This window comes from Eutrigla gurnardus, assembly GCF_963514095.1.
Source record: "Eutrigla gurnardus genome assembly, chromosome: 22".
Lineage (NCBI taxonomy): Eukaryota > Metazoa > Chordata > Actinopteri > Perciformes > Triglidae > Eutrigla > Eutrigla gurnardus.
The window spans coordinates 9192058-9209305 of record NC_139933.1 but is presented as its reverse complement, the minus strand read 5'-3'; the positions used below and the strand labels follow the sequence as shown (position 1 = coordinate 9209305).

Below are 17248 nucleotides of genomic sequence, written 5' to 3'. Positions count from 1 at the left end.
ACGAGTGCGGTAAACCAGAGTATTAAGAAATCCCGGCGGAATGATTTTCAATACGGTCATGCAGACATTCTACTTATTATGATGCTGTATTGATGAGATCTGAGCTCAGAAAAACAGTAACAGATTGTTTCGGGGTTTAGTTCTCTTCAAACTTCAAAAGCTTGTAGTGTGATTGAGGTGAAAATGTCAGTGAGAAAACAGATACCATCCAAGATTACGACCATGATTGGCTCCAAACTAGTTGTGATGTCATAAATCATGCTTGTATAACTCATTTTATTTAAGGTGGACTCAGAGAAACCTTCGTCATTCAGCAGGTTCATGTGAAAACAGGATTCTAGTGTTAAGTTCTACACATATATTATTCTGCAGAGTGAAGCTCGGTAGAAACAGAGCTTATCAGACTTTTTAAAACAAATTATTCAGCTGTGTATGACCTCTGTCAGAAAATACTTAACCGAGGCCCTGAGGTGACCTAAATAAATCTATATTTTTTATGTGAACCCTGGCTGCAAAACAATTTCCCCCTGGTGGGATAATAAAGATAACCTTAAAAAAACTAAACCTGAAAGATGAGTGGATCTCCAGCTGTGAGCCAAGCTACGGAAATCAAATGCTCCTTTCTCACAAAATAAGATAGCAAAGCTTAAAATATTAGAGCCCCTTTGAATCTGACTGATGCTCACTGATTATAAAAGGATGGAATTCATGCACCCAGCATGAATTAATTACCGTCTGAATGACACGTTTTTATAAACTCAGGAAACTCAGTCAGGGTATTTCAAATAGTCAATGAGCTGCATCTCTCTCAAGTAAGTCCTTATCCATGCTGGAGAGCAGACGTACTGTAACCTCACTCCCATTCTGTCTCTCCGGCTGGAGACACTGACTCACTGGCTCTCAGCGGGGATTGTGGAGGAGAAATGAGTGATAAGGGAAACTTGAAGACGGCAAAGGAGCAAGTGAGACATGTCAAAATAAGAAAGATCTCGGAACAGAGGCTGGAGAGAGCAGAAATAAAGAGATAAAACAAAGTGTGATTGTGAGATAGCCTCTTCGTGGGAGCCTGTTTTCCCAGCAGGTTTTTCTGCCATCTGGGTTTACTTGGCCAACCTTGGCACTGCTCCTGGCCTGTGAAGGCCAAGTTAGAACAGCTATTTACATCAAATATCATGAAACCTAACCACTCCGGGAACTTAAGTGGCCTGGGAAATACACATGCGGTCTTTTTTCGGCACACGTGTATATCCCCCGTGGGATTAGGGGCATTATCAAGCTTTTTGTTCGCGAATGGATCTTTTAGCTTGCATCCACCGGCTATGTGTGTCAAGTCATGACTTTGGCCAAGTGTGCATCCAGGTGCGGGACAGCTCAGTGCTGTATGGAACAGCTCAATTTGTTATTAATGGAGCAAAGATCCAGGGGGGGGTTGAAGCGTACACCAGCTGCACTGGAAAGACCTGGGTGTAAATCAGCGAGGGAATGAAAAGCTAGAACCTTTGACTGTAGAAGAAATATCACTCATACGTTTATTAATGCGATTTGAAGCTTGGATTTGGTTGAGTGTGTGCTGTCAGCTCAGACACAACACAAAATCAATCAGACGATATGAAACATTTGCATGAAGGGAATTAGGAGACAAACATAAAAATACTGTACCTTGAAAAGAGACATCTTGGTCCTGGCTGAGTTCACAGGCTTCTCGTCAACTAAAAAGAACACATACATATGGTTGACAATGGATACAACAGTGAGAAGATATTGTTGTGTCTTATGATCAGTCAGAGAGTATCTTAGAATGAGGGTTTAATGCAAACAGTGTGTGTTTGGTATCCACAATATATTACATTGTTGATGGTTTGGGAGATGGTGAGGTCATGCATGGTCAACAACACACAATACACTTTTGTAAATACAGGATACAAAGGCAGAACTGAGCGTAGACATGATGGATTAACAGATAATTCAAAGCATGCCTGGACACTACAAACTTACATGTCTTTTCAAGGTCAACTGAATGTTTTGATTACTGGGGATAACAGCTTGAAACGGAGACAGGAAAGCTGACAGCTCAGTCAGTCGATAGTTTATGGTGAGATATTTTTTATGTTTATAGAAAAAGAGAAAAGAATACCAGTACTGTGTGTGTGAGTGTGTGTGTGTGTGCATATGTTGCAAGACGGAAATTATTTTTCATGTGAGTTATAATCAAAAACAGCCCGGAGAACACAATCTTCTACTCCGCTCAAAACAGAACCATTAAATTTAATGATATTCCAAAACAACACAAATTTCTTAGGTCAGCACACTAAAATCTGGTGGTTTAACGGACATAAGTTGATCCCTACGGAGGTTTACTGCCGATTGTTATCGGCCAATATCCTGTAAAGAAAATATGCAATCAGGAGCATTAATGCCTTCTAGTCGCCAATCCCAGATAATGCTATTTAGTGAAGAACAAATCCATACTGAAATCTGAAGGAGAGCTAGAAACACTGGCAGCACTGATGCTAACAGCCAAAAACAGAGGTTCCATTGACTTCCATTGTGATGCATTCATGCTATATTCAGTAGAAATGTGTATAAATTATCATGATGTATTCAAATGCAATGCTAATAAACACACAATCGTTTAATAATCATTTGAATTTAAAAAAAAAAAGTGCTTTAACAAAACTAAATTTTTACAAAATGTTCACAGTTTATACAAACTTTGGGGCAGTTAATATACTTTGTTTTGGGGCGGTGGTGAAAAGGAAATAGTCTGGATATTCTTGTATACCAGCTGGTACATCAAAACAAAACAACAACAAAAAACTATCTGTATTGGCCGATATGGCTCATCTTATTTCTCTGCTGATCCAACCCGTGACTCAAAACGATCCGTTCAGTTCTGTGATCCGTTACATCCCCACTCAAATCTATTCTCCTAAATCTGTTCATTGGCTCCACAATGAGACATTTCAAGCTGAAATGGTTCCCCCCTCAAGAAAACAAACGATCAAACAAATCCAAAAAGTGTCCCTGACAAACTCCCATTTTTCCAATAGAAAAACAACAACTGTTCTGTTCAGGCCTAATACTCTAGATTTATGTTTCCAAGCTCCCCTGCTGTCCAGAATTGTGCATGATTTATTTCAGATGATGACACTACACATTGCAGACCGGTGAATCCCTGCAGACTTTTAGTTTTGAATCCAGTCCAATCTTTTTCACATCATCATCCATCCTATGTCCGAGCGAGAGAGACAGAGAGAGAAAGCGAAAACCTCAAGAGATGGAAAATCCTCCACTTAAGTTCACTGACTTTTCCATAAGTGTTTTCATCCATCTCACAAGACTGCTCAGCCATAGCTGCTGAGAGCTTATTGGATGAGCCTTTGAACTCTGATGGCCAATAGAGTCTGCACATATGTGAATATTAGCCAATATTCTTTCGAACCTGAGGAGTGAAGTAAAGTTCATCCAATCTGCATATTGTTTTATAGCAGAATAACGCCACAATGAAAATGTAATGGTGGGTATTGAAGTCATAGTGAACTTGTGCAGTGGTAAGGCACATCTAACTGTAGGCTTCTACAGTAAAATCCATTCAGGATAAAGCAGTTGTTTTTATGTATTGCTGACTTGTGACAGAGCTGAGGCATCAGGGAAACCTTTGATGTGACCACAAGAGGCGTTCCGGCTCTGGACACTAAATCCTCTGCCAGCTTGGACAGGAAGCTCATCAGCCGTGTGAGTGCGCCACCGATGCTCCCACACTCACACTCACACATCTCAATTACAGATGAACACTGACTGTTCTTTGTTCGTCTCTCTTTATCTTTGGTTCGTTCTGGTACAATTCTTACTCTTCTCCAAGAAGGGAAACATACCGGCCGTGTTCAGAGATAATCAACCATTTAAAGCAAAGGAAATCCTCAGTATTGTGTATGATTTTGTATTCTGTCTTTTTAACCAAAGCAGTGGCCGTGAACCACAGCCAGCCAGACAACTAATCTTAAATTTCACAACCTCTCATCATAGATCAGACCCAGTTTACTGAAAAAAGGGTAGAACCTCCAGTGCTGCGATGAAAATAAAAAAGCCCCACCAAAGGCTATTGCCCAGTAAGCAATTTAGTCAAATACACCATCATGATTTAACTCTGCCATCTACAATTTATTCCCACTGTGTACATGGAGAAAGTCTATACGTATAAAATGCAACATTTTAAATCAATGATTTGATTGAAAAACAAGCAAACTATACAACAGACTGCTGATGAGCTTCACCTTGGTTTTAGCTCTCGTTTCCCTGCATGATTAAATAATATGTGTTGATTAAATGTGAGAATCATGAAGACTTTATCTACCAGTTAACTTAAAACTGAATTCTACACAAAACTGCTTCACATGTCCTGAAATACTGAAACCTGTGTCCTTCCATCTTTTTGTCTCTCATGCAGTCGAGCATTCACACCCACACATAAGCAAAGAAACACTAATTAGATCAAAAGACAGGATGCCGCTGACAGATGGACAGGCGACAGGCAGGCAGACAGACAGACAGACAGACAGGTGGGCTCAGGCGGTTCAATGTGAGTGGGGAAAGCAGCCAAAGGCCCATGTTTAAAATTAGTCCAAAATGCTAGCTGGCTGAAACAAGCTCCCAGTGTACTTGCATGTGATCAAAGATTTGCACCAAAAGACACACAGGGCTGCTCACCCACTAAGTCATGGTCTTTGAACAAAACTCTGCAGACACGTGCCAGACATTATCTCCCTTATTTTTGGAAAAGAAAACCATCGCTCGAGGCCGAAAGCGTTCACTTTGAATTATACAGTGAACGAAAGCAGAGCCAAAGACATCAGTAGATCAGTTTTCTTTCACTCCTCCACGGTGACGGAGTGTTAAAACAGTCAGCCTCTATAAACCAGGTAGGTGATCTGACATCAGCAATGGGCTCAGTATTCCTTCAACACTGAGTAATGCTTTCGGGGATAAAGAGTGCAGTGAAAGTGAAGACTTTGTCTTACCCTTTGGCTCCTCTGTATCATCGGTTTCCAGCAGCCTAGGAGAGAGAGAGAGAGAGAGAGAGAGAGAGAGAGAGAGAGAGAGATAAATGAGGTCATTCTCTCAACACACTGAAGCGATGACAGAAATCATGTGTCTGTTCAAACTGAGGTTTGCAAACTGGACAGAGAAATGAGAATCATAAGACTTGCACAACCACGGTCCAAAAATCTACACTCAGGTGACAAAAAAAGGGATAATGTAAACCGAACTATCAACAGAGGTGCAGACAGCCACTTACCGTGCAGTGCATGATATCCATCTTACAACATTTACTCATGCTGCTCTTCCAGTCCCATGCTGGCAATGATACAACAGCAATGCATGTGGATGGATGTGTGGCCTCTGAAGACGGCCGTTCATCTCTAAGTAATGGATGGATGGGGACAGCAGCTGCCTATGGGGCAGCGACGATGACGTAACAGGAGGAGAGGCGAGGACTGCTTTTAACACAATAGAGAATCGTGGTGGACATCTGGGAGGGGTCAGAGGTCACCAAAAGAGGGGAGCCGGCCCCTGTAAGCTCAGCAGCCTGTGCTGACGCAATCACAGCACTAAATCCAGCTTGTATTGCATTAGTAGTAATAAGCAATATCACAATGTGATTAACATAATTTGATGTTGCGTTATGAACGGACCATCTGAGTCAGGAGTGTGTGACAGGCCAATTTACTGCCCAGATGAGCCCGGGAACAACAATGAGATCAGAGGATGCAAGGTGCCCAAGGCTGTTTGTTTACTGGGAAGTTCATGTGGGGGAGAGTTAGTGTCAAAGAAAACTAAAACTGATCCCACATGACGAAATTTGGGATTTGGAATCGGCGAAAGAGAGACGAAAAACATTCAAGACGCAACGTGGTGCCGCTAAAATCCCTGCTTCCTTGTCTTATTTCATGTTCGTTGGCAGTTGGCAAAACAGATTACAGGTGCATTACCACCACCAAGTGGACTGGAGATGCCACACTCTTATTCATGAGTCTTGCAGTTGCTGAGTCAAGTGGTAAACACTCAGGTTAGAGTAAAAGGCTAGCCATTATAGTCTCTCCCGGAAGGCATAGTTGTGTAGACGATTTTTAAAAGCTCACCTCCTCCTATCTGGCCAATCACTGCATTAAGTGGGTGTGAATGTCTGATTGGCACTTTTGGAAAGTTACACAATTCCAACGTCAGAAAGCTGCTGGGGGAGGGGTTAACTGCAGCTATTTGACCATCCAGGAAGCACTGCTTTATGGAGCATACTGGTCCCTTTAGTGTGGACTGTGCAGCTATAATGTAGAAAATACATCATCCGACTTTACTTTTTTGGACTGGTGTCATGTTTGAGTCCGCAAAAACAGTGTTGAAAGTAATTTTACAGAGCAGTATATTATTACGAGTAATTTTGGGCTTGGGTTTTGCTACCACGGAAAGTTTGGGCTGGCACGCCTCAGTACAACTTTCTGATCGAGGGGAGAATCTGAAAATGCCATGCCAAGGTATGTGTGCATGTCAATATAGTGTAGCTACAGATGGGAAATGTTATGTTAGAGCATACATTAAGGTAGATGTAACAAAAATGAAAGAAATATATACAATGTTGCCCATTTAAGGGTCTCTCCTCGTTCTCAACCAAGCTTTAAGACTGCATTTACAACAAATCATGCTACAAAAACACAGGTTAGTCATTCCCCACAAAACTGCCAGCTGCCACCTTGTTTAGGTTTATTTGATGAAGGGAAGAGTCATTGGTAAAACAGTTGATGGTCTACCTTAATAGTCAGCCCACCTTAAGTGTGCCTGACTGCTCTCTACGGGGGATACACCAGGCTTATGATAGACTGGCAGAAACGGACTGTGCCAAGCAGACACACAGCTGATAACCTTGCAGCTAACTGAATTTTTGCTTGGGTTACAATTGCAATAGGGTAGCTTGTTAGGAACTCCAACCACAGCCCCTCTGCATGCAAGACACTAATCATGTCGGTTAACGAGGGTTGGCTATGGGTCAGAAAGAAAATTAAAAATTAGCATCCCTTTTCAGCAACGAATATTTGAACGTCATTGCTCGCCAACTTTACCAGCCCCGTATGTCGAGCTGCGTTTCTCCAGGAATCGATTCCTTTGCGTTTTTTTTCTTTAAGCATCCCCTGTGCCGCCAAAAAGCCACATCCCAAGTGCACTGCCCTCACTCAAATGAATGGAGTGCAGGTTTTGCCACGCCGTCTGATCTGGTGTTAATCCAGCCCAACGGTCTCCCTGCAACCACAGGGCTCAAAACTAATCAGAGAAGACGAGTGGAGTGCAGTACAGAGAGAGGAGGAGAAGAGCAACGGAAATACAGACAGAATAAAGGGGGAAAGTTAAACACACATTCATATCTAGGCAGACGAGTCATTAATCAAACACAGTAACCTTCCTCACACTTGTTCTATTCAATGATGTCATACGCACAAAGAATTAAGTTAGACAGTGAAATAAGAAGAGAAGCAGATGAAGTAAGACTACAAAAGTATATAGTCTTGAATGTGGTTTCATTTTAATGTTTCTAATGTGTGAACTTGAGAAGCTCAGTTCTTCATATGGCCGGAAATAGAACAGTGTAATGGTTCAGCCATGTAAACAATAATTAGTCCAAATGCCATTCAGTTTTGTTCCTCATTGAAGGTTTTTGGCTAAGCCAGTTAAATGCACATTGAGGTTAGACATGCATGTCAAAACAGGTTTACATCCAGTTAAAATCTTCCAAATCTAACTGCATATCATACAACTATGTATGCACAGTACCTTTAGATAAAGAATCTCATTCCTGTTTTTTTTAAACACTTCATTGTCAACGTCAGAATGTAATGTTTTGCAATGTCACTCTTCCACTGTGACTTCACAAGGGAAGGATTCTTGTCTGTGGCAGATAAAGCAGTTGACAGACAGTTTTCATTATCGCTGGAACAGCTGAGTTCCAGTTTCCGCAATGCTATTCCTGGAACAGACACACCAACAAGTTGCCTACGCACGTAGTGAATATGTGCAAAGCTCTAATCATAAAGTCAACCAGCAATCTGGAGGATATTGTATCAATATACAAATTTAAAATGATCTGTAATAAAACAGTCAATTACCCCGAAGAATTGAGGGTGTAACATAATATACAACTAACCAATAACGGGATTGGCTGACAAGTTATTGTCATTCTCTGTTAAACTCTTGATGACACACAAGTATGCCGACACACAAGGCTGCAAAAGCTGGATGGGGACATGCAGCTGACGTCATGACAAAACTGACAAGATTAGTAGCCAACATGACAGGCATGCGAAACACGTCAACTGGCTTGCACACTCTCTGTAATTAAACGTCCAGTCCGGAACCTTGTGTGTGACTACATTTTGCCAAATATTCTTTCTGCTGTAAGACGAGTTCCTTTCACTGCACAATGTGCAAAAAGTAAGAATATGATTAGAATGTCCTTCATGTTCACAATTAAGCTCACTAAACTGATGCTTTAACACATTTTCATGACTAAATTCTCACATTTTTGACATCAGCTGGGCCATATAAAAAAAAAAAAACCCACACAAAGAACATTTTGCAATTAGGAGATGATCAAGTAGGCACTTCATAGCTGAGATTTGCTGAAACATGCTGTGCTACACATACATTAATTTTTCATAACGCATGCCTTGTCTCCCCCCATCTCATAACAAGCCATCACTCACAGCTATCTAGACGTCTTTCTTCATTAAGTGCAGGCCTGAAAGCTTGGCAGAGCCTAATAACTCCCCCACCACCCCCCACCGCCACCTCCACCTCCAATCTCATGATCTGAGCACCGTCCATCCGAGTTCTTCTCTCTTCATCAACAATCCCTGGGGCTGTTTTTCAAGAACAGACAAGTCGGTTGACAGCCGAATACCCAGTCTGATTACAGCTCAAACATCCCCAAACCCAGGACTGAACATGTTTTACTCCATCTATGTCGAAAATATCAGCAGATCATTCCTGGCTACCAATCAGAAAACTCCAAAAGTCTTTCAGGTCATCCCAACAATGTCATTTTTTAACTACCAGACGTGTTCAACGTGAGATCCCACATAATATAACTGTTAAGTGAACCAAAACAAGCAACATGGCGACAACTAAATGAGGCACTCCTCTGCTTCGCACACAAGGCCAATTTTGGAATTGTTAGCAGCCGTGTTTACTTCAAAGAGAATGATAGACTGTGCTTTCCAAATGTGCCGACTCGTTGCCTCCTCTTCTCTTATAAGGAGCCATCAAGGCCTTTAGCAGTAATTTAAGAGCTGTCGTTATTTTTGCTTTCCTAAACTCGCAAATCACTCTAAACAAAGGGATGCCTCAGAAAGAAGCTAGAGTGAGAACAACACTCTGCCTGATCTTGCACAAAAATACAGAAGCGTGCTTTGTCTTTAACTTGTGAACATGTGGATAAACTCACCTCAGATGAGAGGACACTTTCATGGAGGAGACAGCTTCTGATTTAGAGTGCATTGTATCTGTTTTGAGGTGAGTGGCAGCATCTTTTTCCTGTGCAGGCTCATCCTCAGTGTGCTCCACAGGTTCTGCTACTTTATTCCTGAGGCCCCTCCTGGTATACGTTTGCTCCGATACATTATGCTCATATTTTTCCTTCTCTTTGGTTTCTGAAGACACGGTTTCCAATGTGTCTCCAATTTTCCTGTCCCTACGGACATATTTGGAGGTGAATTCATCCGTGTTGCCATAGCGCTCGGCGAGCTCCCTCCTCCTTTCCGCCTTGTATCGAGCAATTCGCTCAGCCTTCGTCTCTGGGGCCGAGCTCTGCAAGGTGTCTATTCCGTCCATTCTCAGGTTCGATTTTATTTTAGGCTTCGAATGCAGGCGAGGAGATTCCAAGTTGCAGCTTCGATCGTCCGAACCCGGATGTGTCGTTCAGCACTCTTGTAGATCTCCCTTGTCAGCAATGTCTCACTCCATCAAAATCATCCCAGTGCTGCAAACAAGAAAGGAAGACATCATTAGTGCTTCGTGATTGTAGAGTACAATTTCATGACAGGCACTCTAAACCCGTGTATAACTGGATGTGCCAACCAAGGCATGCACTTCTCCAGCTTTCATAGGAAACTGGCTCAGCTGTAGAGCTGCAAGCCAAGCCAAGCCCTGCCCCAGCTAACACCCCCCCCCCATGAGAATGATGTCAGCCAGCTCTGCTCAAAGACAGCCGACCACCGCAGTGAGACTCTCACATAACCTCTGTTCCATTGACTCACATGAAGCCAGTTGGAAAGAGGAATTAGAGAAAGGGAAAAACACACATCAAATAACATCATCATTCCCCCTTTATTTCTTACTTAGTTGAGGCTTTGTGCCAGGGCCAGTCACCTCTAGAACATTATCCCACCTCATAATTACTCTGTATTTACTACAAAAAAAATAAGCAGGATAAGCTGAACGACATGTGTTAGCCCAGTGAAAGCCTTGCAACCTATCAAAAGTGTGCATGCATGCTGGGACAGGCTTCAGGCGTCATCCATCCTGGAATAGATAATCAGTTTAACATCTAATTTCCGCATCTAGCACAAATTAAAAAAAAGAAAGTGCATTTTTTATGAACTCAACTTTTCAAATTAAATTAAGGAGGTTAAAAAAATAAAAAAAAATCAGGAGTTCGAGTTGAGCTCATTTTGTTCCATTAAGTATTCACAGAGCAGAAAACCACACATATGGCTCAGATGCAGAGGTCTGAAAACTGTGCTCACATAAATGAATCGCCAGCTGACAACAGCAATAAAAATTTATGTGTGTAAAGTTTCTGATTGCACCAAACCAACCGCAGGGGCTTTTCCACAGACATTTCTCACTGCGCAGGTGTGCTTACGATGCTTTTGGGCTTCTGTCCGAGGACAGCCAAGCAGAACAGAAATGATAGGCCAAAAGGTGAATAAAAGGAGGTGTATTTATATAAGAGAGGGGTAGGGGATTAAATCAGCCCCCTGGTATCCCTCAAAATAAAGAGCATTCAGCACATTGGTTCTCACATTTATGGCCAGGAACAGGGGTAGGTATAGGAAAAAATATAAATGAAAAGTGCTGTGTCTGGACAATGTTAGCGATGAGAGAAAAAAGAGGGAATGTGAAGAACGGGTCATGGCAAGAGGGAATAGAAAGGTGAGTCTGGTCATAAGGTGGAATAAATGAGTTACATTTTCTGTAATGAAGACAAGCTTGAACCAATCTCAAGTGCACCCCCTCTGACCCCGGACCACCTGCTGGGCGATAAAACCAACCCTGAATCAGGACTCTTGGTCCTCTTAAAATAATGTGGCTTTGAAATATTACACAGGAAATAGGTGTGTGTATGTCCAGGGATATTTGTCAATGCTTGTGTGTGTGTGTCAGTCTTCAGCTTGACCTCTACTATCCCTCCTCCACCTATCATAATAGTGCTTGGCTATGCAGGGCCTCCCTTGTGTACATTTAAATACAGTCCTACCATAAAATGTAACTCTGCTAGACGATTACATGATGTCTGCTCCTTGTTTTCAGCCCAAAGATGTCCAAGACACCTACACTCTGGGACATGTACGCTTTGCGCTACGTAGAAATGAATCCACCATCTGTTTGTTAAATTAACAAATCAGCACCAAGCACCAACTAGTCCAGCGACAAGTAACCATGGCCAATTCAACTTAGCCAGAACAGAATCTACAACATATTCTTGGATTGTAACCAGGATGCAGGTAAAGCTTTATAAATGACATTTACTGCATAATATGAAAACCGAATGGCCTATCAAATACGCAGGCATAATCAATTGGTAGCGGTAAATCCACAACCAGCCTCAAGCCTTCAAGAGCTCCCACAGCCCAATAAGAAAAGGATGTTACTGGAGTTGTATTACATATGTTAGCATTTCAAGATAAGGTTTGGTTTTGTAGCCTATGAAATGTAATAGTGAAATAAATGGCATAACATTGCTAAAACTGAGGCGGATGCAGATATCTCTAACGTGTTATGGTGGTTTAAACGGAATGTCATTTCAAAGTCGCTGAATTGCCTTATGAAGGCAAAACGACGAGTTTGGATGTTGATTTCAGGTCCGTGCACACGCTTGCATAATTCACCTAGTTCACTACCTATAAAAGGAGCGCTAAACAGCGTGCTAAAGCTAGTCTGTGGAAACCCAGAACATCGAGGCTGCTTTGTTTGGAAGCTGCTCGTGTTATTTTAAGCAACAAGGGGGACTGAAAACACAGCGGTTAGTCATACATGAAAAATCATCACCCCTATCAGCAAATGTGAACTCACCCGGGAGTATTTGTTTTGGTGGGCGTTTCACACTGCCAAAAACACCCCACGATAACTTTACCTATTTATGGTTATTTCTGCAGAAATAAAGAGAAGTGGAGCAGGCCGAGACATGCAGGGGGAACAAAACCCAACGAGAGAGCTCTGAATACGATCTGATGTACTAGCATTGACTCAGAACCAGCTGGAGGGGGAAAATCACTTAATGCACTCAGTGTCACACTTACGCTTACAATAAAGGGTTGTTGATGGACAGAATGTGAAAAGATATTCTCAGCACATGCTTTCTCTGACGTCAGTCTCCCTCTTAGTATGTAGTTACACCAGTCCTACCTGCTAATTCATATGGCCATTATTATTTCTGCTCCTCTAGGGCATGTAAACAAACTGAGTCTTCTGTTTCCAATTACTAGAGTGTTCTCTGACCCTTTGTTGCCCGTTGGGAGTTGTATCTGGCTACAAGAGGAAGAGCTTTCTCAACAAAGGCCAAGTGTGTCACTTCCTGACCGTGCGCCATATCCTCTTTCATAAATACTCGATTAATCAGGAAATGTTACTCATGCAACTGGCAAATGTCCAAAACCCTTCAGAGACGGGATGGGTGAGGGCAGCGAGAAAACTTTGAATGGGTTCAACAGCCAGACATCCCCTTTGCATTCAAAACAGTATCGGATTTGGTGTCATGGTTTCCTCTTATAAGTCTAAGTACTCCACGATGGCCCAGTTTATAAATATTTACTTCTCTGCAAAGACCTCCAGCGATTATGAGCAGTTACTTTGGATTACATAATCGCTGTTCAAGGCCGACTATCAAATACAACATAACCCAGTTTAAGCGGTTGCAATAGCCAAGACAGTTCAAAGATGATTTAAAATGTGTGTGGAGAATTGTTTTCCTCTTTTTATCAATGAACCCTGTATTTTTTTCTGTCTAATATGCCGCCATAGTTCAGTCAGAAAAGTTTGAGCACCTCTTCAAAGGCACACCCTTCCAAATGCGCAATGCGTAAATTGCTTTTAAACAAGACTTTATTTCGCAGCATCAATTATATAAACAATAGTGTATTCATACACCCAAACTGTCAATTAACTTTAAGTCGCAGAAGCTGGACATTTCAAGCATTCATCATTACTTTTAGCTAAGTTTTGCGACCATTTTGGGCTGGTCGATCATTCAATATGATATATTTATTATTTTGTCATTTCATCTTGAAACTGCTTTGATCATTTTGTACTAAAATTACTTAATTGGCTTACAGCCACACCACCCTGAACACGCCCGATTTCGTCTGATCTTGGAAGCTAAAATTACTTAATTAAGTGAGTAAATACTTTTATTTTTCAGTATTTAATTCACACAGGAGTAAAGAAAAATAGACTTTACCATGGTGGTTATTCCTTATATACTTATATATCTATTTATTTATTGAATTAACAGATAACATGCTATATCGTGACATTAACAGAAAAGGTCAACTAAAAGTCAACTAAAGCACCTGAAAAAAATCCAGTCGATTGTCATTATGTCATTGTTACTCACATCCCCTTGTTTATTGTCTAGGTGAAGTCACACGGATGCATATGAAGCACATATACATTAACTCAGTGATTCATTCCAAGACAAGGGCCAGACAGAAAACTGTCTCAGAGGCAAGCTGACCTGTAGCCTCCACCAGCCTGTGTGTCTTTTCAGAATCCACATGTCCACACAGACACTGACAGAGCAGGAATGCAGGCTACACCCTTCTCATAAACAGTGGATTTGTGTGGCAAAAGGACAGGATTTTGGCTGCATAAAACCAATCAGGGGCTTTCTCTTCAAGTGAGTCACTCCTGACAAAGCGACGACCTGGTCACCTCATTTTCCCAGGCCCATGAAACTTGCATGCAAGCTCTGTTTAGCAAACATTTAAAGTCTTATGTGTTCAATGTATCAACATTGTTTCAGTTCCAGTTTATCGCAACTACAGAATTATTCTTTTATCTTTATCTTACCTAGAAATCCTTCGTCTTCACCACAGAGAGTTTCACCAGAAACTGCCAGTATTTTGAGTTACGTTTTAAATATATATGCCCCTGTTAAGTTGCACTCACACCACACAAAGTATCTGTTCCCCAGCAATGTTTCGTATCAAGACATGTTGCCACTGTAAACCTTCAGGAATCCACATAAAGGTACTGCAAACATCAGAGAGATGTGCCTTTGCTGTACAAAACAAGAAGAGGCAGTTAACAGACACAGCCAGCCCCTGACACACATTCTTCCTGAGGGAAGAGGGTGGAGAGTGGAAACTTTGCTCCACTGAGAAAACCAGGTGCCAATGCATGGATCGCAGGCTAAAAAAGACTGGGAAACGTTCTTCAGCTGGAGCAGCTCTGGGAAACGTTCAGCCAAGGTCAGGGACCATAAAGGAGCAAAACAAAAGGTGGAAGTATCTTCAGTGCTGAGGAAGTCTGATTGACTTTCAATACCATTGTTTCCTTGCTCGGAGGTTTGGTCACATAATGTGTATTGAAACTATTCCAAAGCCAAAATAAAAGTCGGATTTAGGGTGAAAGGAAAATCAGATATCCTATTCTGTTGAATATGCATTCAGAAAAAGTAACATAGCAGACTACAGGGAGCATAAAAAGGCATGTGCCCTATGATTTGTACACTATCCAGGATGTTGCACGTTTGTGTGCATGTGCATATGGCTATAACCAGGTCAGGTGACCGATCATTGAAAGCAGATGCGTACGGGTCATCAGTCCGTAATCCAATAACTCCATCTTGTAAATCAAGCATTGGCTCCCAATTGATCTATCCAAACAAGCAATGCATCAAAAACCAGTTGGGGAGGGGCATGGGTGCAGGGTGTGTCACACTGTTTAAAGCCACCCTCGTAGAGCAATCAACCACATACGGAGTGGCCAGTGTGTTTCTCATTAAAAAGCAATCATTCAGCACAAGGGGGTTTAAGTACCCCACATGAAACCACCGGCAGGGTGAGGTTTTAATTGTAATTGTAGAGGTTCACAACACTTCATCCTGTTCAAACGGGCCTCCGCTAATAGAGAGCTTCAAAGGATGATTCTGATAGGAGGGGTGTGTTTGTCTAACATTGTTAAGGCCCTTCATTCACATGACTCAACTCTCCACTGGCTTTGAGCTGGAAAGAAATATTGAGGGGGGGAGGGGGATGTATTGGTAGGGCAGTCATTCCTAAAGACTGGGTCGGGACCCATAGGTGGGTCACAGGAGATTATATTAGGGTCACCAGATAAATTTGCAGAATAATTCCCAGAGACGTTTATTTAACATTTAAAACTACAGTATACCTTTGAGCCACGAGGGAGATTGAATGTTCGTTGTTGTGATGATTGTAGCCTAGTTTCTAATTAAGGATGCATCAATCCAACCTTTTCAGTCCAGATACCTGGGATTTGATAACACTACCAATCTGATACCATGTGTTTAATTAATAAACTGTAAGCATCATAGCGTGCAAGAGACTGAGGTCATTGGTTTATGTGTAAGGCAACATCAGACATGACTCAAACATTGCTTTCCTAACTTTGTAAAACGAAATATAACAAATAAAAACAGCTATAAATGTACTGAATCGTTATTTATCAAAATAATGGTGTCCGATACCAGATGGGTCATCGATACTCGATATCCAACATCAGTATCAGTGCAGGGAGGAAAGAAAAGAGAGCCTTTATAAATGATTTAACATAAACATTGAAATGTAAAAATAAGGCCTATTGTGAATTGGGTCACAATGGTTCGTCATTTTTAAAAACTTGGTCGCAAGAAGTTTAGGTAAACATTGCGATAGAGGATGAATTGCGGAGGAGGATGCGAAAAGGAAATGAGGATAAAAAGGGATGGTTGGTTAGAGAATGAAGAGAAATGTAGAGATCAGAGGGGAGAGAGGAAAGAAGAGGGAAATGATTGAGAAGAGAATGGCTTGTGGGGGGGTGGATGTGATGGCTTTGTGGGGCATGTGTCTCCAGGGTGCCAAGGGGCCCCCGTCTGGTGGTACGGGGGTGGAAGGAGGACGAGATCTGCGGCGAAGGAGGAGGAGGAGGATGGGGCAAAAACAAGGCCTGAGACTAATCCACCCCTCCCTCTCCCTCCCCTCTCTTTCTCACAGACACAAACTCCCTCAAATCCCTTTTACCAGAAGTCCTGCTGACTGTAGCCAGTCACCCGAGAGCCAGTTGACATAACAACCCCCTGGGCACTCATGCCTGCACTCTGCTTTGCCTAAGTAACTGACACTGTAAAAACTGTATTGACCTGCGTGAGGCGGAGCTACCTTTGTCACCAGACAAAGAAAGTGTGCTGCTTTGCCTCCTTGAGATCTTTGTCCAGGGGGGGGCAAGCAGCATATGTCATTCAAACTCTATAAAGCAATGAAGTTTAACAGAGGGGCATCTGTGTGTTTTCCCTTGGTTTTGACAGGCTAGCTCTTTGTCCCAGCCTTCCGGCTCTCTGTTTGCCGCACTCAAAAGGAGCCATTAAATGTGACGTATGGGAAAGCAAACAAGCAAACTCACACAGAAACACACACTGCAGTGCATGTAGACACGCAACTGAACAATCACAATAACAAGCCGACAGATACACACACACACACACAAGGCTGCAATCATGGAGGCTGGAGTGTGGGAGTGGGAAGGGTGGGGTTTATGGGGTTTATCTAGCTAGAGGATCACATGCGTGCACATACACAACACACACTGAGCTACACTGCACTCCCTTCGGCAATTAATGTGGACCAGAGACAAACACCCACTCAGTTTTTTTATGGGACAGATGTATTGTAGTAGGTAGAGTTGAAACCCCTACCCTCACGCCGACTGCTACCCTTTCTTGTACTCTGACATACGGGAACCATTGCCTCACTGCAGCAACACTTGT

General features: G+C 42.2%; 1 protein-coding gene across 1 annotated transcript in view; it reads right to left on the bottom strand.

The window, feature by feature from the left end:
* The window catches only part of svild (supervillin d), a 40136-nt gene that overhangs the window by 18288 nt on the left and 4600 nt on the right, over nucleotides 1–17248 (bottom strand). Inside the window, exons 2-4 of the mRNA XM_084039890.1 lie at nucleotides 9488–10021; nucleotides 5019–5053; nucleotides 1660–1709 (exon numbers count right to left, since the gene is read on the bottom strand). Of these exons, the coding sequence (XP_083896016.1) occupies nucleotides 1660–1709; nucleotides 5019–5053; nucleotides 9488–9873 (471 nt within the window). The 5' untranslated portion in view covers nucleotides 9874–10021. The remainder of the gene's footprint in view (nucleotides 1–1659; nucleotides 1710–5018; nucleotides 5054–9487; nucleotides 10022–17248) is intronic.